General features: G+C 34.7%; 1 protein-coding gene across 1 annotated transcript; it reads left to right on the forward strand.

Annotated features, from left to right (window-relative positions):
* The first annotated feature begins 684 nt into the window (after positions 1 to 684).
* On the forward strand, positions 685 to 21,937 carry LOC149556589 (V-type proton ATPase subunit E-like). The gene is made up of 6 exons (XM_089830987.1): positions 685 to 914; positions 20,313 to 20,413; positions 20,713 to 20,869; positions 20,950 to 21,143; positions 21,317 to 21,416; positions 21,629 to 21,937. Exons 1-6 carry the CDS (start codon positions 813 to 815, stop codon positions 21,662 to 21,664), a joined length of 690 nt encoding a protein of 229 aa, XP_089687113.1. The 5' UTR covers positions 685 to 812; the 3' UTR covers positions 21,665 to 21,937.
* Positions 21,938 to 22,640: the final 703 nt, after the last annotated feature.

The following is a 22,640-nucleotide window of genomic DNA, read 5'->3' on the forward strand; positions in this document are numbered from 1 at the left end:
TAGCCACTCCAAAATATGTTTTTATCATTGTGCTCTAAATTAGGTTTAATTTTTGTCTAATTTGCTTTTTCCGCAAAGCAACCCTACTTTTTTAGTTGTACACTTTGTTACTTTCTTATAGATGTTAAGACACTCCTACAAACCAATATCCACTTGTTCAACCATTTATTACTATACTCCATCCATTTTTTTCCCTTTAACCTCATTCATCCTTACAACTTTTTTACACTAATGACAATTATCTATAGTCTCAACCTTAACAACCAATTATTGCTATTGGGGGGCCTTCTTATGATTATTATCCCTCACCTTGTGACGAACCCATACTCCCTCCATTATTAGCTATAAAGATTAAATATAAATGATAAATAATAATATGAATTTAAAGAAAGACATAGTAGGACGACTGTTGTGAAAGGAAAATTTCGCCAATGAAGGCAATTCCATAAGAAAAATGGAGGACCACAAAATATTTTTCCCCGCACGTGAGTGACAGGTGTCTATAAAATAAGGCACCGAGAAACTCGTGAAAAATACCCGTAAAAGTACCGGGAAAATTTCCCGGGGGAATCTGGATGAAATATTCTCTCGAGATATAACCTTCCGGCATATCATATCTCAGTCTACAATTCGAGGAGCTTTCGTACCATACCTGTTAAAAGCCTTTACACCATCATCGTCGCCACTCTTCTTTAGACGGACTTTATTTCTGTCCAACGCTAATTTCCCTCTGTGGACTGTTGACAAATAAAATCTCAGGCTGTATTGGGATTAAATCCTGAGAGAGTTGTTTGGGCAAGAAATTTGCGAAGATGAATGACGCAGATGTCTCCAAGCAGATCCAGCAGATGGTCCGCTTCATTCGGCAAGAGGCCGAAGAGAAATCAAATGAGATCGCCGTCTCTGCGGAAGAGGTGAGTTAGATTTCAATCGAATTCACCTTACGCGCTCGCTTTGTACACTATTCTTTTTGTTTTATGAATGAAGTAGTTTGTTTTTAGATTATTTTGTCAGGAGAAAACAAAGCCCTAGCACTTCTAAATTGTGATCGATCGATTGTTCTTAATCATTTCGAGAATGCTTGAATATATTGGGGGAAAAGTTTACATTTGTAGAAGATCTGATTTGTCTCATGCAATTATCTAATATATTCATCTAAGCTGTTCGGAATTGATAAAAGTTTAGGGCTTACTTTTAGTTGGTTGATCTATTTCTGAACTAATTGGAGTATTTGATTCCCATCATGCTGTTGAATTTTGGGTTGCACGATGATCCACTGTACCTGCCAGAATTTACTATGTATTGGTTTATGTTTTATAGTATGAGATCTTCCTCGTGTACCACAATTGGTTCATCGAAGTACTTTGGCTCGTGGTAAAAAGTACTATCTTATTAACTAAATCGAGATTTAAATCTGCATGCTGCCCTTTTAGTCAGCAGGCTTGAAATAATGCCCCGACAAGAGGATATGTTGTACTTCCCAGAATTTACTATGCATCGGTTTTTACTCTTTAGATTAAATCTTCTTCGCTCTGTAGCACAGTTGCTTCATCGAAGCACTTTGCTCGTGTTAAAAATTACCATTTTCTCAACTTCATCAAAATTTAAATCTGCATGCTGCTCTTTTAGCCACCAGATTTGAAATTCTGGCCAAGCAAATGGTGCAAATGATTTAAATTACTGGATATAATTAGTTTGGTGTGTGTTTCTAGGTCAGCATCTTCTCACATTTTGTAATACACCAGGTTTGCTGAAATACTCCAATCGTGGAAAATTTGTCTTTTTGACTAACTGAAGATGAAAATTGACATGATGCTCGTTTAGCCACTAGATTTGAAATTCTGTCCAAGAAAATGTGATTGATCAAATAAGTTAGGTGAAAGTTTCTTGAACACTATATGCTTATTTATCAGTGGGACAAAAATTATAATGCATTTTGTTGTTTTCTCAACTAAGATGCAAATCCACACGATGCTATTTTAGCCAGTAAAGTAAGAACGTTGCCCAAACTAAAAGGAAATGATTTTTGCTTTCATTGTATTGGATTGTATGTCTGAATCCTGTAATAGAATAATGCCGACTGACAAATATTTTCCCAAAGCGTTCAAGGTTCCTGTTAATGTTGTTGTTGTATGATAAACCAATCAACATGATTTTATCTTTTAGCTAACACAATTGAAAGATTTTCTTTAGTTTACTGGATTGTAGGTTTGAAATCTTTTACTAGATAAAGTTGACTGGCAGTCTTTTCAAAGATTTTAAGGTTCTATAATTTGTTGTTGTCTTGATTAGATGGAGAAACCAGTCAAAATTCTGTGCCTAGAAGGGATGTTACAAAGTAGAACTGGTTTGTTGTTGGTCTTTAAGAAAAAAATTATGCCGTTTTTAAGCATGATATAGTTAAGTGTGGAAGCTTGTTGAAGAATTTTAAGGTCTAATAAAATATATTTATTTTTCTGTACTAAATGGACATTTTGATACACATGAAGTTATTTTTTGTTGAAAAGCCAGCCTGCCTCCCCCAAAAAGAAGCTTTATGTGGACCAATTGTTGCTTGCATAATGACCTAAAAGATTCAAATTGTTGTTGTACACAGTGAGCTGCTATTGGGATGTAGGTTGAAATTCCTGCCTAAGGTTAAAACCGATCATAAGAATTCAGCAGAGTGTTTAAAGTTATGTAAAACTAAACATTGACATTATTTAATTTTTTTCAACCATATCGTGACGTAGGTCAAGATGATTTTGTTTGGAGTCATTAGATTGAAAATCCTGTCCAAGCTAAATTCCAAAACTAGTACACTTAGTTCACAACTCATCCCTGGGACACAATTCACTCTTTCCATGGTACGATAGAGTTGATTGTGCTAATCATCAATAAATTATCTTATCTTATCATCAATATGCTTTGGTGCCAACTTTCCAATATTCTTCCTAATGATAGGATTTCTGGATATACTTGGCATTATCTTAAAGGTACTAGCTTGAATTCCTCAACAAGTTTCACCTGGACAGGTCTTTACTTTTGTATCAAGTGGAAATATTTAATTTACATGCAGACTTAGATGGCCATTCATTTGTTAGTAAATAACATGCGCTTTTCACAGTAGAATAGAGGTGGTTGACAATTAGTCAGATTATGGTCTACTGTGAAGTTTAGAGAAAAGGCTAAAGTTCCTGAAGGACACATAAATCATAAAATATGTAAAAGCATTATTGTTTTGGATCACAACATCTTCATTCTGATGATGGATCCCATATTGCACTCTGAATGTTGGCGTTTAGAATTTTAATCAGAGGTCTTTTTCAGAAGTTTTTTTCTTTTTCCTATTTTTATGAACCCTGGAATCCTTAAACACACGCCATTATAAGGTTGGCCTTTTATTTGCCTAAGGATCAGGAAGCTTGGCACCATCCTACAAAATTACGGTTGTAGTGGTTTGTATGATTAAACTTGTGCATTCTTAGGATAAACTTAATGTATTTAAGAGACTTATATTTTTGTTGATTTCTCAACAAAATGGACATACATAAGAGGAATGATATCTTGTGTACAAAACTCACAATTTAGCCTAAGCTAGCTATAGAAAAGTTATAAATTACCAGTTGTGATCCATCTGTCATCTAGTTTGACAGAATGTAATTTTTAAGCAATTATACAAACTGATATTTGAGCAGGTAAGTTAGAACAAATCCATCAAGACATGGAATGATAATCAACACTTACGTATTTCATAAGTCAATAAGCATTGGAGGAAACATAAGTTGCAGTTTTACTAGATAAATTTGTCAGTTAAATCTTTTATATAACATGATGTGATGAACCTGTGAAACGGAGCCACCTGGCCTGAACGGCAGTGCTGGTTGCCACCTATGCATGCTTGTCATTTTGTGGAAAAATTGGATTTTGTTTTTGTCTTCTAGCAACATTCAACTTCTTGAAGTGGGCCAAATTAGATTTGTTTATGTGAGATAAGATTTTGCAAAGTTTCTGCAAAATTCTGATTTGAATCAAACTTAGATTATACCTTCTAAAAGCTTGCTGTAGATAATCTTCAATGTTCAGTCTTGAATGAATTGAGAGATAAAAATTTGGAAATGTTTATCCCTTTTGCAAGTCGTCTTAGGGCAGTATTGATTAAGGAGCAGACTTTATTGCTTCTTGTGTGTCCTTAGACTTCAACCACACCCTTATTATATATAGATCAAGGGGCATGTCCTTACAAAGGACATTCCCCTTGCAAAGTCTCCTTTGAATCATCTTCTTGAAGTCGGCGACTTTTCATGCAATTATTAGTTTAGAATCTAAACTAACCAAGGGTGATTAGTAAGTCTTCAAACTAGTATTCCATTATAGGCGCTGATATCCTAAGAGGATAATACAATAACTTCAGACCTATCTAATGCAAGATCAGATCAGTATGATCTGTACTCAGACCAGCATGATTGAAAGTTATGGATTTAACACTCTCTCTTAACTTGATAATCATACTGAGAGATATCATATCTAGCAACATCAATTAAGATGGACAAGCAAGGATTGATACTCTATATCTATCTGAATCTTCTTAGCATGTGGTATCATTGAACACATGATACCATGTCATGTTACTAAATCTGTGATATGACATATTATTGATACTAGTGATAACAGTATTGCAAAGAATACAATATACAGGATAAATCCGGAGAATAATTAAATACTTTATTTATCCAAGTTGTGACTTATAGGTATTGGTATTCCTATTTCACAACATGATCCTGAGTTTAAGACCTATCAGAACACAGGATAAACTCCGGAGAATAATAAAATTCTTCCTTTATCCAAATTGTGATCTATGAACATAGCAATGTGATCTTGAACTCATCTGGATCTTACAGTAGAACTCTACTGTTTAACACATTATCTAAGAGATCGTCATCTCCCATAATGTTGTTCATACAAGTGTTCATTATCTCAGAGATCGTCACCTTTAAAATAATGAATACAAATGGTGGAGCCCATAACAGTCAATACCCTGACAATAAAATTATTTTATTAATAATTTAAAGAATATAAATGAATTACAATTCAACCATACCAAGTCTTTTCCTGAAGTGATCTATCTTCACTCGAGAGAGAGGTTTGGTGAGAATATCTGTTGTTTGATCAGCTGTGCAAATGTATTCTAATTTTACATTATTCATGTCTACCATATCTCTTACATAATGGTAAGGAATTTCGATATGCTTGGACTTGTCATGGAAAACTAGATTCACAGAAAGCTTGATGGAACTCTGATTATCACAATGAATAATTGTAGGATTCATGGCTTGACCAAATAATCCCACAAGTAACTTTCTAAGCCAAATTGCTTCTCGAGAGGCCATCATTGCTGCAATGTATTCGGCTTCTGTGGAACTTTGTGCTATTGAACACTGTTTTCTGCACATCCATGATATCATTGCTGATCCTAAACTGAAACAACATCTTAAAGCACTTTTTCTATACTTAACACCTCCACCCCAATTAGAGTTTGTGAATCCATGTAAATCCAAGTCAACTTTCTCATATTTGAGCCCAAGGTGAATCATGTGTTTGACTGCAACTAGGTGAATCTCCTTTGGCTCACACATAAACTGACTTAAGGCATTAACAACATAGCAAATATTAGGTCTTGTATTTACCAAGTACATAAGGGACCCAATCATTTGTCTCTAGAGAGTAGAATCAATGGAAGGTGATTGTTCTGCTGCTTCTTTAAGTTTACGTAGATTAGTCTCCATTGGAGAAGACAGACATGCAGTTCCACATTCCAAATCTCTTCAAGATATCTAATGTATACTTCCCTTGATTAAGTATAATGCTGTCATAATTTTGCCGTACTTCTAGCCCTAGGAAGTAATGAAGGAGTCCCAAATCTTTCATCTTGAATTTCTTTGATTAGATCTTTCTTGCATTGATCTATGAGATGATCATCACCTGTTATTATTAAATCATCAACATACAATATTGAAATTACCATATCATCTTTATCCCTTTTATAATATAGATTTGGATTGGCTTCATTTTTGGAGAATCTTAAGCCAGTGAGATACTTATCAATTCTTTCATACCAAGCCCTTGGAGCCTGTTTAAACCCATAGAGAGCTTTCTTGAGCTTGCAAACAAAAACTTTGGGATCATGAGTTTCAAAACCTTCAAGTTTCTCCGAATATACATCTTCTATAATCTTTCCATTCAGGAATGCTCTTTTTGCATTCATCTGATGCACTTTCAATCCCTTCGTTGCTGCAATAGCTAGGACTGCTCTTATAGAGGTGTATCTGGCAACAGGAGCAAAGGTTTCTTCATAATCGATTCTTTTTTTCTGAGAGAATCCCCTGGTTGCAAATCTGGCTTTATATTTTTCAATGCTACCATTAGCAACATGCTTTATTTTAAATATCCACTTGGAAGAGACAACAGATTTTCCTTCCGGTCTAGGAACAATTTCCCAAACATCATACTTCATAATGGATTGATATTTTTCCATCATAGCATCCTTCCAAGCTGTATGTTTAATAGCATTTGAAACATTGGTTGGTTTTGATTTAGACAAATTATTCATGTTTGCTGTATAACTAGAAAATCTTTTGGGTCTTTTGCTTTCTTCGATTTTTTTTGGATGGTGTAGCGAAGTCTTGTGCTTTCTATACTGTCTTAATGGCCCAAAGTGGTCTTTTCTTAGAATTTTTAGTTTCTTCAAGATTAAGATTTTGAATTTCATCTTCATTTTCTTCAATGTTCTCCCTTTGAAACTTAGATTCAGTATTTCTTTTAGAATTAGGTAATGGAGAGGGTTCTTCAGAACTTAGGGCTCTTTTGAATGCTAAATCTTCTTCAAAAATTACATCCCTACTAAGTTTAATATTTTTCTGACCAGGTATGAAAATCCTATATGCTTTAGATGTTTCATTATACCCTACAAGAATACCTTTCCTCTTGGAGGCTTTAAACTTAGTTCTCCTTTCTTTTGGAACATGTATATATACCGGGCACCCAAAAAATCCTAAGATGATTTATATTGGGTTTAACCTTAGTAAAAACTTTTTTAGGAGTTTTATCTCTAAGGTAGGAGTGAGGACTTTTGTTTTGAATATAGACAACAGTACAAGAGGCTTCTGCTCAAAGATAATATTCTAGATTTTGATCAAATATCATAGCTCTTGCAGCTTCTATAATTGTTCTATTCTTCCTTTCTGCTACCCCGTTTTGTTGCGGGTTATAAGGAACGGTTTACTCCCTCTCAATTCTTGTTTCTTTACAAAACCTTTTAAACAAATCTGAGGTGTATTCCCCTCCATTATCAGTTCTAAGAGTTTTAATTTTATGTCCTGATAAGTTTTCAGTTAAGGTTTTAAATTATTTAAATCTCTTTAGGATTTTTTCTGATTCTTTGCATTTTAAGAAGTAAATCCAAGTTTCCGTAGAGAAGTCATCTATAAAAATTATATAGTACCAAAATCCTCCAAGAGAAGGAATAGACATAGGTCCACATAAATCTGAGTGGATTAATTCCAAAACATTGTTAGTTTTTCTAGTGCTATTATGAAATGGACTTTTGGTGTTCTTATCCAGAGCGCATCCTCTGCATATGCTTGAGTGATCTTTATTTAGTTTAGGTAAACCAGTGACCATCTTCTCTATAGTTGATAAAGTTTTGAAATTTAGATGTCCTAACCTTCTATGCCATATTTCATTTATATCCGCAGCTTCATGAATTAAGGCTTGAATGGGTCGACTAGGTTCCGAATTTAATTCATACAAATACCCTTTTCTTTGACCAATCAATTTTGCTTTCTTAATTGAGGAGTTCTTAGCCCAGGTTATTACTTTACCATCCATCAATGCAACATTATGTCCATCATCTTCAAGTGTTGTAACCTAGATTAGATTCCTTTTTAGTCCTGGTACATAGAGTACTCCTTTGAGAAGAAGAGAACTACCTGAGTTTAGTTTCAAGGTGCAATTTTCAATTCCTTTGACGGAATGTGCTGGATTATCACTGATGGTGACTTCGCCGTTAACCTTTCTGATATAGAGTCTAGTGCTTCTTTGTATCTTGTAATATGTTGAGATGATCCCCTATCAATCACCCATGCTTTACTTGAGACGTCATTTGATAGTGTCGAATACAATACACGATTGTCAGGATCATGGTTATCTTCTTTCATAGTAATGTTTGTACAGTTCGCTTGCTGTTTAGAATTCTCAGGGCAATTAGATTTGTAGTGCCCAAACTTCTCATATCTGAAGCATTTTATTTTGGATAGTTCATTCTTAGGTTTGTCATTCTTTTGATTACCCCTTTTCTTCTTGAAATGCTTCTTTTTGCTTTTATAGGAATTTGTATTAAGAACATGAAATTCTTCATCTTCGATTTTCAATTTTCCTCCTTTCTTAAGTTTTCTGGATTCTTCGTGAAGACAATCTCACTTAAGTCTATTGAAGTCAGAAAGCTAATCTCTGACACTTTTTCCTTGTGCGAATGTTTCCCATGAATTTGGTAATCCATCTATAGCCATCAGTGTTAGTTCTGTGTCATTAATGATGGTTCCTATACTTGCAAGTTCATCTCTAAGGCTGACAACCCTTAGGAAGTAAGAATTCATCGATTCTCCCTTCTTTATTTGTATGTGATCTAATTGCCTTTTTAGTGCGAGAACTCTAATTGCATTGTTAACCTCATATGCATTTAGTAATGCATTCATCATATTAAATGTTGTTTGATGTTTCGTTAGCATGGGTACTATATCATTTTTTACTCCCATCTAATATGATCTCAATGGCTTTCCTATTTCCTTTACTCCAGATAGATTTATGAGGTTCAACAATAGGTTGTTTGGATGTTGAATCAACATATTGTTTTACATCATTTTCTTCAAGAATCATCATGATTCTGAATTTCCAAGCATCAAAATGTTATTTCCCATCAAACCTGTCCTCGGGTCTGATTGTGTATGCCATTGAAGATAGGAGAATGATGCTAGATATATATCAAGTCTGATTAAATAATTTGCAGAGCCTAGGGTCGACTACTAGAGCTTTGATACCATGTAAAGTTTCTGCAAAATTCTGATTTGAATCAAACTTAGATTATACCTTCTAGAAGCTTGCTGTAGATAATCTTCAATGTTCAGTCTTGAATGAATTGAGAGATATAAATTTGGAAATGTTTTTCCCTTCTGCAAGTCATCTTAGGGCACTATTGATTAAGGAGCAGACTTTATTCTTTCTTGTGTGTCCTTAGACTGCAACCACACCCTTATTAAATATATAGATCAAGGTAAGGACATGCCCCTTCCAAAGTCTCCTTTGAATCATCTTCTTGAAGTCGGCAAATTTTCATGCAAATATTAGTTTAGAATCAAAACTAACCAAGGGTGATTAGTAAGTCTTCAAACTAGTATTCCTCCTAAGAGGATAATACAATAACTTCAGACATATCTAATGCAAGATCAGATCAGTATGATCTGTACTCAGACCAGCATGATTGAAAGTTATGGATTTAACAGATTTGAGGGAAAAATCATGTGTTTCTCTTTAGCAATTATGTGCCAACTATATGCCAACTGTCTGCCACTATTTGCAAACCGGAAGCTTCTACCAACTTTAGCCAACTTTCTGCTAACTATGGTTTGCCTCTTCATCGAATGCAGTCAGATTGTTTACTTGGCTTGCAGTGCAAGTTAATGCACCACCCAAGAGAGTTTATATCAGAGACTGCTTTGTTTTTGGGTATGCTGAATATTTTATTTTTGCCTTTGACCTTATTGGAACTTGGGATGAAACTCCCTAGAGATCTTTATAACCTGCAAGCTTAAAGTGTTGCTCTTAAGAGTTTAAATGTCAGTTCTATGTACGTTTTGATTCCTGAATTTAAGCTTCTACATTAAGCTTGTTTACTGATCCTCTGAATCTATGAGCACTATTAACTATCCGAATGATATAAAAGCAACATGGAGATTCTTGCATTGAAATTTCTTCTCCTGAATCTATATTGTGTAATCAGTGTTTATAATTTAAAAGTTAAAAGTAAAAACAAAGATTTATGTCATACATGCTTTTTAAGGTCTTTACGCATGAACCCCAAATATTCTATGGGGAAAGAAGTTGACTGAACAGTCTCAGTATGACAGATTAAAAGATAAAATACCTTTGGGCAGATGTTCATATTGCTAATGTATAATGGAGAGAATGAGCTATTAGTGTATTTGGTATTGGAACTGAAAAAATCTATTAGCCCTTATATCAAAGATATGTTTTTTATACCTAAGTTTTCAACACAGCTGATAGGAACACTATAATATTCTACATCTGTATATATTGCAATATCTATAGCTCTTTGAATCCTATTTTACTTTGTAATTTCACTTTACTTACTTGAATGGTTGAGAGTGCAGTGATATTGTTATGCTATCCAGTCTAAAAAATAATTACAGAGCCTGTGGAGAAATAAGTGCACATAAATGCTATGAAATTTAATTATTTTGTGATGGCACTCACATGAACCTTTCTTGGTTGTGTCAGCTTTCTTAGATTTACCATCTATTTCCCCACATATGTACAATTTTGTTTATCATAACATAGATATAGTGGTGGTACACATTTTAAATACAGTACAGAAAATAATGCATTTAATTCAGACAAATGTTTCAAATTCTTTCAAAAACATTGTATGAATGACTAAGAATAAGTACACATAAATGCTAGAAAATTTAATTATTTTGTGATGGCACTCACATGAGCCTTTCTTGGTTGTGTAAACTTTCTTAGGATTGCCATCTATTTGCCCACATATGTACAATTTTGTTTATCATAACATAGATATAGTGATGGTACACATTTTAAATGCAGTATGGAAAAGAATACATTTAATTCAAATGTATGTTTCACATTCCTTCAAAAACATTGTATAAAAAACCAAGAAGATGAGAGTATTCAAGAGTTTACGTGATTGAATGACAAGCCATGTCATTGCATAGGCCATTGCTGGTTTCCTGAACCACCATCTTTAAGATGGTTGACCAAAGGGGTAAAGCAATGTAATGACAACCTTCCCTTGTTTGAAAATATCCAAGTTACTAGGTGTTTGAACAGGGTTCCCACAATAAGGAGTTTCTTACTGTTGTACTCTTATTGTAGGCTTGGATGGAATTTCTCGTGTTTGCACCATGCATATAAATGATAGTTTCATGTTAGTTATCTATGTCATCACTCTTCATTTGTGCCCCCCATCAATCTACGTGGATTGCATCTACTATTTATTGGTTGTATCAGAATTTTATCTCTGGACTATGTGTGTCCTGTAATTCTATACCATAGAAATGATTTTCTTCTTTCAGTGTTTCAGATGCTGACACTATCTGTACAGGGGACAAAACCTTTTCCTAGCAATGATACAATTAGTATTTAAAAGTGTGTGTCTTCAGGTTTCTTGGTAATGTCCTCAATGTCTCACCTCTTGGGATCTTGGATGGAATGTTACCTTTTTTTGGGGACTGTACAGACTGCATCATTTAGTGCATAGAAGTAGCAACATTACTGAAAAAAAAGTGCTAAAAGCCCCAGAAAATCTGAAGGGAAGAGAATTTTCATTTTAAATGCATCTCTTATTAATTTCAAATAAGCACACATAAATGCTAGAAAATTTAATTATTTTGTGATCGCACTCACATGAGCCTTTCTTGGTTGTGTCAGCTTTCTTAGGATTGCCATCTATTTGCCCACATAAGTACACTTTTGTTTATCATAACATAGATATAGTGATGGTACACATTTTAAATGCAGTATGGAAAATAACGCATTTAATTCAAATGTATGTTTCACATTCTTTCAAAAACACTGTATGAATGACCAAAAAGACGAGAGAGTATTCAAGAGTTTATGTGATTGGATGACAAGCACTGCTTGAAATAGTGGAGCTATTAATTCCAATAATTTACAGCCAGTAATTAAATAGAAGCTTTACATTTTATATAAGAATGTCAAGACATTAATTTGTTGTTTTAATTTCTAACAGAAAATAAGATACCATTTAAATTTGTTTCTGTTGTTTTATTCTTAATAACAATATTTAGAATAAAATTTGATTGAAATTTAAAGAATATTTGATTGAATTCAACAGAATCGCTACCATGGCAGGGGCTAATAAGAATCTAAGAATGTTGTCCTTGTTCCTGTTATTCACATTACTGATGAAGGATACCTTTAGTCTATTTTTAACACTATCTTTTTATTGGTTTTTTTAAAGTCATGTCATTGCATAGGCCATTGCTGGTTTCCTGAACCACCTTTTTTAAGATGGTTGACCCAAGGGGTAAATCAATGCAATGACAACTTTCCCTTGTTTTTAAATGTCCAAGTCACTAGGAACTGTACTAGGTGTTTGAACAGGGTTCCCACAATAAGGAGTTTCTGACTGTTGTACTCTTATCGTAGGCTTGGATGGAATTTCTGGTGTTTGTACCGTGCATATAAATGATAGTTTCATGTTAGTTATCTATGTCATCACTCTTCATTTGTGCCCACTATCGATTGATTGCAATTTGCATGTACTATTTATTGGTTGTATCTCATCTGTGGACTGTGTGTCCCGTAATTCTACACCATAGAAATGATTTTCTTCTTTCAGTGTTTCAGATACTGACACCATCTTTACAGTGGAGAAAACCTTTTCCTAGCAATGATACGGTTAAATTTTTTTCCTAGCAATGATACAGGTAATATTTAACGATGCGTGTCTTCAGGTTTCCAGGTCATGTCCTCAATGCTGAACCTCTTGGGATCTTGGATGGAATGCTACCTTTTTTTGTGGACTGAACACACTGCATCATTTAATGCATATAAGTAACAACATTACCTGAAAAAAAGTGCTAAAATCCCCAGAAAACCTGAATAGGACAATTTTCATTGCAAATGCAGCTCTTATTAAAATTTCAGCCGCCCTTAGTCTGTTTAAATTATTTTATAGTTTTTATTCTTCCTCAAAATCTCATCCGCACATTCTTGTCCCCAAAATTTGGAGAATCATTGTATTATTAAACAATTTCCCGATTCCAAGAGCTCAATAATAAGAAAGATATGTTATAATATAGGCTATGCCACAAGGTTTGCATTCAAATTGTGTTTGGCAAGCATAAAATTCAGATCAAATTCAATGGGGTACAAAATTTGGAAAAAATTTCATCATGAAATCCACCTTTATGGATTTGTTTTTTTAAGAATATAAATAACAAATTAAAAAATGAGGCAATTTTATGTAAAATTTGGTACATCTAGATGAACTTTTAGAAAATTGTAATTTAAATATCTTGGAGATCTTAATATTTTTTTTTGTAAGTAATAGGCTACTGCGATTTATATTAATCAGAAAACAGAGATACATATGGGTTTAATGGAGGCCTGATTACATAGCCAGCCAGTCACAAAAACCTCCTACTTTTATTCTGATCACTCCTATACCTATAGGCTATCTTTGTATCTGGCCACGAGTCAAAATGCCCCATCTGCTAAAAGTTTTACATTACAGATTTGTGATGAACTATAGGCATGCCATAATAACAAAATCATGCCAGACTCATCAGACACATCTTATTCCTATACTACTATATTCATCTACATAGAAGCAAGTTCTAGTCTTTCTTCACAGCATTCTTTTCCTTCTTCTTCTTATCTTGAGTCAAGCTGCAATCCACAAAATAATGATCCCAATGACGGGGAAGCTGATTACTTGGAGCTGCAGAGGGTTCTGCCTCTGTGATGACACTGCTGGTGCCTTTCTTCCTCCTGCTTTCTGATTTCCTAGGTCTGCTCCTCTGCTTTACTGTTTGCTGGCCTTCCATTTCTTGATCTGTCTGAAGATTGGTCCAGGTTTTGTCTCAGCTGTGAAAGGCTCATAGCTCTCCTCCATTGAGTACTCCATGCACCAGTCGTTGCCTGCAGCTGCCTTTCATCCTATCCATTTTTGCAGGAAATCTCTGTTTCTTGCAATTGCCAATTTCCTCTCCATGAAAAGCCCTTATCTCCTTCATGGATAGAATTGCTGTTTTGATCACCTCCTCCCCTGCTTTTCGTTTATCCCTCAGTCATGTCTGGCAGTAGCATGAGCCCGTTGCCCATGTTATTCCCAGCTGTATCGAATTCCCCAAGAATCTCCTTAGCAAAGACTCCTTTGCATAACTGTATAGCCTCAATTTTTCATAGGCCCATTACTGGTAAAATGGAGATAAACAATGCCAAAATGTCAGAGTTAGCCCTAGAGCTATGCTCTGTATGTGGACATTCATTACTTGAATGATCTTAACTGCATGAGGTTTGAATTGTCAACGTTCACAATTCTGCACCAATGTTCATGGATTACTTCACCCAAAAATGCCATCTGATGAACAACATTCACTGGCTTGAGTCTAAGGGTGGATTCCATGTTCGTGCAATAAGCCTTACTCTGCACTCCGCCTGGCAAAACAACTATCTTTTCCTTCTTGCCATACGATAATTTAACACCTGAGGGCCATCGTTATTAATTTTGGTGGATTACCGATCCTGTCAGCATGTGCAAATGTCATATTTTCTTATTGCTGTCTCCAAGTGTTAATTAATGCTTTAATATCTCTGTGGTGTACGTGGTACTTGCCATGACATCGCTTACTTAGTCTGACTCAGCCGATAACTCAGCCTTACGACCAATCCTATTGCCACGTTGACTTTTATTTTCTATATTTTTATCCAATGTATTTGTTCCCCATAGTCTCCCATCCTCGCCAACATCTATCAATTTGAATTTAAACATTATTTGTCAGTGACAATGACTCCATATTATGCCTCCATTTTCCACCTAAAAGGCCAAAATTGAAATATCATTGATGATATCCCCTTTTACAACAGCAGTAGCCAGACTATCTGCTTCTTGATTTGCTTGTCTATATACATGGTTTATTGCATGACTCAATCTCCTTTAAGATTTCTAGAGGTCTTTCCAATATTGCATTCAATTTCCAATGAGGCATCCTGCCAAACCTAACTGTGCTTACTACTATAGCTGAATCCCCTTCCACCTCAACTCAATTTATTTTCATTTCTTTACAGAGGAGTAGACCAATGATTAGTTCTTTAAATTCTGCATAATTATTGGTATTAACTCCCAAAGGAAGTGACATTTTACCAATAACCTTTCCTTCCCAATCTTTGACAATGGAGCCTGCACCCGAAAGACCCGGGTTTGTTCTTGAGGCCTTGTCAAATTTCAATTTATACCATCCTATCTTTAGGCAGATTCATTTTGCTTGATTCTTTAGTTTATTGGTTTCCTTGCCATTTCCAACAAAGGGCGGGGTTTGTTACCCATTCCAACCACATATCATCCTTCCATCCAATTTTGAGAATGTGCCCTGCTTCTGGGGCATGTAAGTAACCCCGTTTTTGACTGCCTCCACTATAGCTGCTTCTACTTTATTCTGAAAAGGACTCAGGGACATCTCCTTATCATCAAATATTTGCTGTATATGCTCTTTCCATAATTCCCAGATTTGTATATCCTCAATAAACCCTTAAGTGCACCTGTATTCAGTCCTCCTGGTAAACATTGAAAAAGGCTTCAAATATCATTAGGGAGGGCTAATCTCCATCCCAATTAGGCATACAACTATTACCAACTCTTTTGAGCAAATCTGCACCCTAAGAAGATGCGATTAACCGATTCTTTATCCTATTTACATAATACACACCTTGAGGGCCCTTCAAAACCCAATGTTCTAAATCTTTCTGCAGTCAATATTTCTTTTGCAAGGAATGGCATGCAAAGACCATTATCCTTGGAACACACTGCTTATCCTAACACAGGGAGATAGGAATCTCTCTCTAAGTTAATTCAGCACCACCCGACATCCAATGATACCTGCTTTTCACATTATATTCTCCATTCTTGGATGCTGCCCAGATTAGTCTATCTACCCAGGTCTAAAATTTGCTTGCCTTTGTGATAGAATATTGGTTAGAGCTTGAATTGCCTGATTTGGCAGTGGCAATAAATTCAAATCCTTCCATTTGCATCGAACGGACAGATCTTCCTGTTGAGGTTTAATATAATCTTTTAATTTGCTGCGTTAAGGTTCCTTAAGATATGTCTTGGTGGTTATGATTTCAATTAGACTGTCAATGCTTGGAAAGCCACACCAAGAATCTTTCCGAAATAGAGCTTTTTCTCCATCGTATATGTCACATGAGAGGAATCTGCATATGATAGTTTGCAGTTTACTATGAAGTTCCACACCTTGGAATGTTTATGGGGATTGCTGATTCTCGCCATATCAATTCCATTACTGACATCTAGGTGCTTATATAATCCTTGCCCATTTCAGCTGTGGAGATCTGATCAATTTCCAAACCTACTTGACCCCCAACACTTTATTCTGTTATAGGTGATTTCTCTGCTGCACATCTTCACAACTTTTTGGCCTGCAAATATTCTCCCAAGAATTGAGAGCCATTTTATGCTTTTCAGAGAGTCTCTGCTAGAAGAATCTTCTCAGTTTTTGAATGAAAACCTTGGTAACGTGTGTGTGTGTGTATAATGAGAGCAAGAAAGGATAAACGGTATATTGGAAGGGAAGAGATTGCTATCTTCAGCATTACAATCCTGCCTACCCATGATAACCATTTTCCTTTCCATGAGCATAGCCACTTTGTCCATCTTATCTTTTAGTGGATCCCATAATTTGGTATTCCTTGCCACCTTGTGGAATGGAAGGCCTGGATAGGAACAAGGCAGCGATTCGTTTTTGAATCCTAGCTCATTTAGAATCCTCAGCTCTTTCCTAGCTTGTGTAGTAATGAAGAAAGCTTCTGATTTCTGATGATCAAGTCCTTGAACAGAGAGGCATCTGCATATGTGGAGAGTATTCTCTTGGACTGCCTGCCTTCTTTCTTTTTGAGCTACTACCAAAGAGCATGGTATCCTCAGAAAATTGCTGATCTGTTACAGTAATATTTCTACAGACCTTTATTCCATTAATCATTACATTTGCTGCTGAATGAGTTATGGATCTACCTAAGGCTTGTGCCATTATTATTAACAGAAATAGCGATAATCATTGTCCCTGCTGCAACCCTCTTGGGATATTGTAGAAACCTTTGCAAGAACAGAGACACTAGGAGTAGCAATACATTAAAAAATCCAATGGACATTGATTGGTAAACCCAAATGCTCTCAATGTTTTTGGTAAAAAACAACAATCCACCTTGTCATATGTCTTTCTAATGTCCAATTTTATTAGCATGCCTGAGACTTTACTGCATTGGAGGGAATGCATACCTTCTTGGGCAATAACTAATCCGTCAGTGATAGATCTGCCCACTACAAAACCAGTCTGTTCTTCTGAAATTATGCTAGGAAGGGCTTTTTTTAATTCTATTCGCTAGCTCCTTTGACATAATTTTGTACATTGTATTGCAGAGAGATATTGGTTTGAAGTCTTCCAACATAGTGGCCTGTTCTTTTTTAGGAATAATAACTAGGAAGATATCACTGACTTCTCTGAGCAGCCTACCCGAGTTGCTTCCCCCTTCCAGTGCATCTAGTAATTCCTTTCCCAAGAAATGCTAACATTTTTGAAAAAAACCAAGAGAACAGCCATCTGGGCTTGGGGCCTTGTCCTGGATGCAATTGATGCAGTGTTGATTCTACCTCACCAGAAAATTTGCTGTTAAGCATACGGTTTTGATCTGCACTGATAATCTGGGGAATTAGGAACATGAGCCATGAGTTCTGATTGATCTGGAGTGGAAGACCCCATCTCCTTATGCAAAAGGCATTCAAATAAACTAACTATATTTTTCTTGATTACACATGGATCCTTTGAGATTGGTCCATCATCAATTTCCAATTTGCTGATATGGTTCAATTGCCTTTTCTGTTTTGGGATATCATGGAAGTACTTAGTATTCTTATCCCAAGATTACAGCCAAAGCTCCCTCAATTTTTGCCTTTAGAAGGTTTCTTCCTTAGTCAATATATCTTCATAGTCTGCTAGCGAGTCCTTTTCTCTCAAGAATCTTTCATTGTCAATTCCCAGTTCTAAGAGTTCTTCATTCAGTTCAGTCAAGGCTGCTTCAATCTTGCTTGTGACTAAAAAATGTTCTTAAAATATGTCTTGTTCCTATCATAAGTTTCTTTAGTAATATTAGAATATCATAATGTTTCTTTAATGGTTATCTTAGTTTGTCTTCAGTTTATTAGGTAGTTTCTGTTATCATCTTTAGTTCAGGAGTGTTTCTTTTAGAAACATTGTCTGTGTAAATCTATTTAAGGAGCTTTTGTCTCCTTTATTTAATAACAATAACATCGATTTACCATAACATGGTATTAGAGTGGGTTGATGGGATTTCATAAAATTTAGCTAATTTTGAAGAAAAATTCGAGTGCCTTTTGATCTAGAATTTCTTCCAGAAACTTGTTTTTTGATTTTTTGAAATAAAACTCGTTGGAGGTATTTTATGAATATTTTGTGGTTTGTCTTCAAGATTTTTGCCGAAAATCGCAAGCTTGGTCAAGGGTTTTGATTGCACGATTTCTTGGTTTCAGCAGGAGTCTCTGATTTCATGTACTTGCATGTGTTTTTTGAGAGTTATGTTATTGATTGTGCTGTTTTAGCATGCGAAGTCTCGTGTTTTTCCTTGTGAAGGTTTCTTTGATGAGTTTACATAATTTTTTCCCTTAAAATAATTCTGATGGGCTTTCTTAAATTTTCCCTGAATTATCGTTTGGGTTTATTATTTTTCCTCGAAAACTTTTTGTAGGGTTTTACCATTTTTTCCTAAAAAATGTAGCTTTGTAGTATGTACTATCTGATCTATGTCTCATTCTATTATTTGGTTTTGATCGATTTTTCATCTCAAAAATCATGTTTGCTTTTCTTGACTTTTCTCCTAAAAATATTGTGGCTTTTTTGCAGTTTGTTTTCGAGCATCATGCTCATCTATAAAGTTTGGAGGGTTTGCTGATTTGTCCTCAAAATTGTGCTATTTGTTCTCAGTGTTTGTCTTTGTCTATAAGGAATAGTAGCTCTGTTATACAACATCAAGTTGGATGTTTTGTGATGATTTTTGGTGAGATGTTTTGTTGATTCTGGGAGTGTTAGTGAAAGACATCTTAGTGGTAGAGTTAGTGGTAGACTCTTGTCTCTTTTTGCAAAGCTTTTTGAAGAAGGGGGAACGAATTTTGGCTTCTTGGTCATTAACATTTTGCAAATCTAGGGAGGGTCTCAAGAGCCACAAAATGTTTTGAAGAATTTCTGACCAAAAGACAACAATAAGACAATGACCATTAAGGGATGGTATTAGAATGTCATAATGTTTTTGTAATGGTCATCTTATTCTATAGTTTATTAGGTAGTTTCTATTATCGTCTATTATCGTCTTTTAGGTAGATATCAACATAGATAAGTGCTTAAATATAGTATATTATAATTATAAAGTCTATTTTAATAATTTTGTGATTTATTTTAAACTCATATTAAGTATTCATAGTTAATAAAATTTTGTTTATAGTTTATTTATATTATTAATATCTTTGAATAATAAATTACCTTATTAAAATATATCTAATTATATATGAATATCAACTAGATATTTTATTCAAAATATAGTATTATAATTATAATATTATATTTTAATAAAATATATTAAAATATCAAGATATCAAGCATAAACGAATGAAGTGTTTGTTTCGATATTATATGAATTATTTAAATTTAATGATTTTTTTTTCTATCTTCTCTTTATGAATTGCGGGGTGTTGTAAAAGGTAAATCTGGATTTCGAAAGGGTTAAGCAAAATGTACACATGCTCTTGTTTTCACCTGATATTCACATTCATAGTGGAACTTATTTGGGCTAGATTTCAATGCAATTAAAAAATTAAAGAATTGGAGGGATAATGACTATGCATGACGGAAAGGTTCTGTCTCCTTCTAAACCCTTGACTGTATATTCCTCATGGTAAGATTTATCACAAGTAATAATGTTCATCGGGAATTCAAATTTGAGTAGCCACAGCTTCTGAAATTTGAAATGAGTTTATGTAAGAATAGCCTTGTACCTTTTTGTTTCCTTTTTGATTTGGTATGATCTGTTTTACATTGAAGGTACGAGTTTTGTGTGAATGGCAATGCAATTGCAAAATTGGAGGAAGGGTGGGGTGGTCAGTATGCATGATTGGAAGGTTCCACTGTTGTCTAGAGTCTAGACAATATGTTCTACATATTCTAATTGACACCTGGAAAATGTTTTTTCAGGAATTCAATGTAGAGAAGCTGCAGCTTGTAAAAATTGAGAAGGATAAAATCAAGCAAGAATATGAACGAAAGGAGAAGCAGGTTGAAGTTCGGAAGAAAATGTAATAACATGCACACCTTTGGATTATTGATTTCATTTGATTATCTATTTTATCATAAATTCATTGTTCATAAATTTGCTTTCTGTATATTTGCCTATTTATTTTTGTTCAACTCCAGTTGTGTTCTCATAACAAGAACATACTGTATTGAGATAAATGTTGTTTTCAAATCTTCTGTTCAACTTTTATCCAAAATTAAGTTGAAGGCGAATTTCATTGAAGTCAATGAAATTATGATTTGTATGAATTGATTTTCTATGTCAAATATACTGACATTTCTAAAACATAACATTTGGCAGTGAGTATTCAATGCAGCTGAACGCATCACGTCTCAAAGTTCTGCAAGCCCAAGATGATTTGGTTGCAGCAATGAGAGAGTCTGCAGCACAGGAACTTCTGGCTGTTTCTGAGAATCACCGATTCTATAAGCATTTACTCAAAGATCTGATTGTGCAGGTAAATAATAATAAGTTACTTCTGATGAAAATTGTTCTTCTCTGCTGGTATTTGACCATAAATGTTATCAATTGCTTCAGGGTCTCTTGAGATTGAAGGAACCAGCTGTAATACTTCGTTGCCGAGAAGCTGATCGTTGGCTAGTGCAATCCATTCTGGAAGAAGCAAGGGAGGAATATGCTCAGAAGGCAAAGCTTCATACACCACAAATATTGGTTGACGAGGAAACTTATCTTCCACCTGCACCAAATGCTGATACAGTTGGCCACTCTTGGTAACATTTTATTTGCAGTGCTTTTAATATTTATGATAACAGAAACTGGTCTGCGAGTGTTTTTTATGTTCAAAGTAATGTTTATCTGTAGCATTGTCCATGTGAATAGTAATGTGAGTTGCTCTGCTAGTGTTTTAATTTCAGAGAGATTGAACTAACTTAAATATTTACAGTGCTGGAGGTATTGTTTTGGCGTCGAAAGATGGTAAAATCGTCTGTGAGAACACACTTGATGCAAGACTAAATGTTGTATTTGGGCAGAAGCTTCCAGAGGTATTTGTTATGAAACTTTGAAGTTCATTCTTACTACGTATCTAGTGCATGTATAGCTTTTAAGTTTAATTAATATAGGTATTGTTTAAAAGAATCTTGAACTTTATATAAACTTTCTTCAATATATTGAAACTCACTAGCAGTTATTGTGAGTAATATCAAGAAATTATTTACCAGTGCATATAGTCTGAATCGCTTACCCTTGCATGCAGATCCGCAAACTTATCTTCAGCAAGGTCGATGTTTAGGGGTGCATTTTCCTCATAAACTCTTGCAGTAATATTATTCTCATCTTGAAATTTTGTATCGAATCTATTTTTTAATATCCCATCATGTCTTGAACTGTGTTCAGTTCACTGTTGAATTTTTGTCAATTTTTATCCACCATTCAGAGACTCTAAGAAGTGTAACAATTAGGGACATCTGAAGAGTAAGGCTAGATTAAATAAATAACGAGCCCTGAATGATTTTCAAATGTGTCTGTTAATGCTGTGCAATGCAAAGTTTTCATCTTTTCTCCAGGCTCTGCATATTACCGACAAGCTTGTCTATGTTTGAAACAAGTTCAAATTCATTGTGGTCTGCTGTATTTATTATACACTATATTACTTCCCATTATGGCGGAGAGTGCTTCTGGTCGAATTTTTATTAGATGCAACTTTTTTAACTTTTTATTCTTAACTGTAATAGCTTTGATTTAAGTTGATGCAAATAATTTAAAACACTTAGCTGTAATAGCTTTGATTTACGCTGAACCAAATAACACTTACTTTCGTAGCTTTGATATTGCTGGAAAAATCTGCATTAGATGTTTTAAATTGGAGTTTAGTCCCAGATCTAAAGCACACTGATAACAAAATATGTGGATGATGCTGTACTTCCTAAATTTAGTGCATGAATTTTCAAATCAATGCATATTATCAACCCCCATTATTAGTATATATATACGCTTTCATATCAAAGTTATAAAATATGAGTCTGGAAATTCTCTAGCACACCATTGACTTCTGAAAACATTATAAATATCAGTGTAACAAAATGCAACATCTCTGAGACGGACACACTGGACGGGGGGACATTGTTCCGGTGTTTCCAGTGGCGCAATGGTATAAGAAGCAAATTGTGCTGGAAAGTCATTACATCAATAGATAGGGTACACAACATCACATGTAGATGAGGTAATATTTGATTTGTTTGAGCTGCTTGTGTGAGTGCATTACCTTT

This window comes from Cupressus sempervirens, chromosome 5 (assembly GCF_028749045.1).
Source record: "Cupressus sempervirens isolate cs-2001-9-10 chromosome 5, ASM2874904v1, whole genome shotgun sequence".
NCBI lineage: Eukaryota > Viridiplantae > Streptophyta > Pinopsida > Cupressales > Cupressaceae > Cupressus > Cupressus sempervirens.

Bases quoted from the DNA above. Each gene is read 5' to 3' on its own strand.
- LOC149556589 (XM_089830987.1), top strand. From the start codon at position 813: ATGAATGACGCAGATGTCTCCAAGCAGATCCAGCAGATGGTCCGCTTC. The intron at 915-20,312 runs GTGAGTTAGATT...ATGTTTTTTCAG, and splicing joins TCGCCGTCTCTGCGGAAGAG to GAATTCAATGTAGAGAAGCT. The intron at 21,144-21,316 runs GTAACATTTTAT...AAATATTTACAG, and splicing joins GATACAGTTGGCCACTCTTG to TGCTGGAGGTATTGTTTTGG.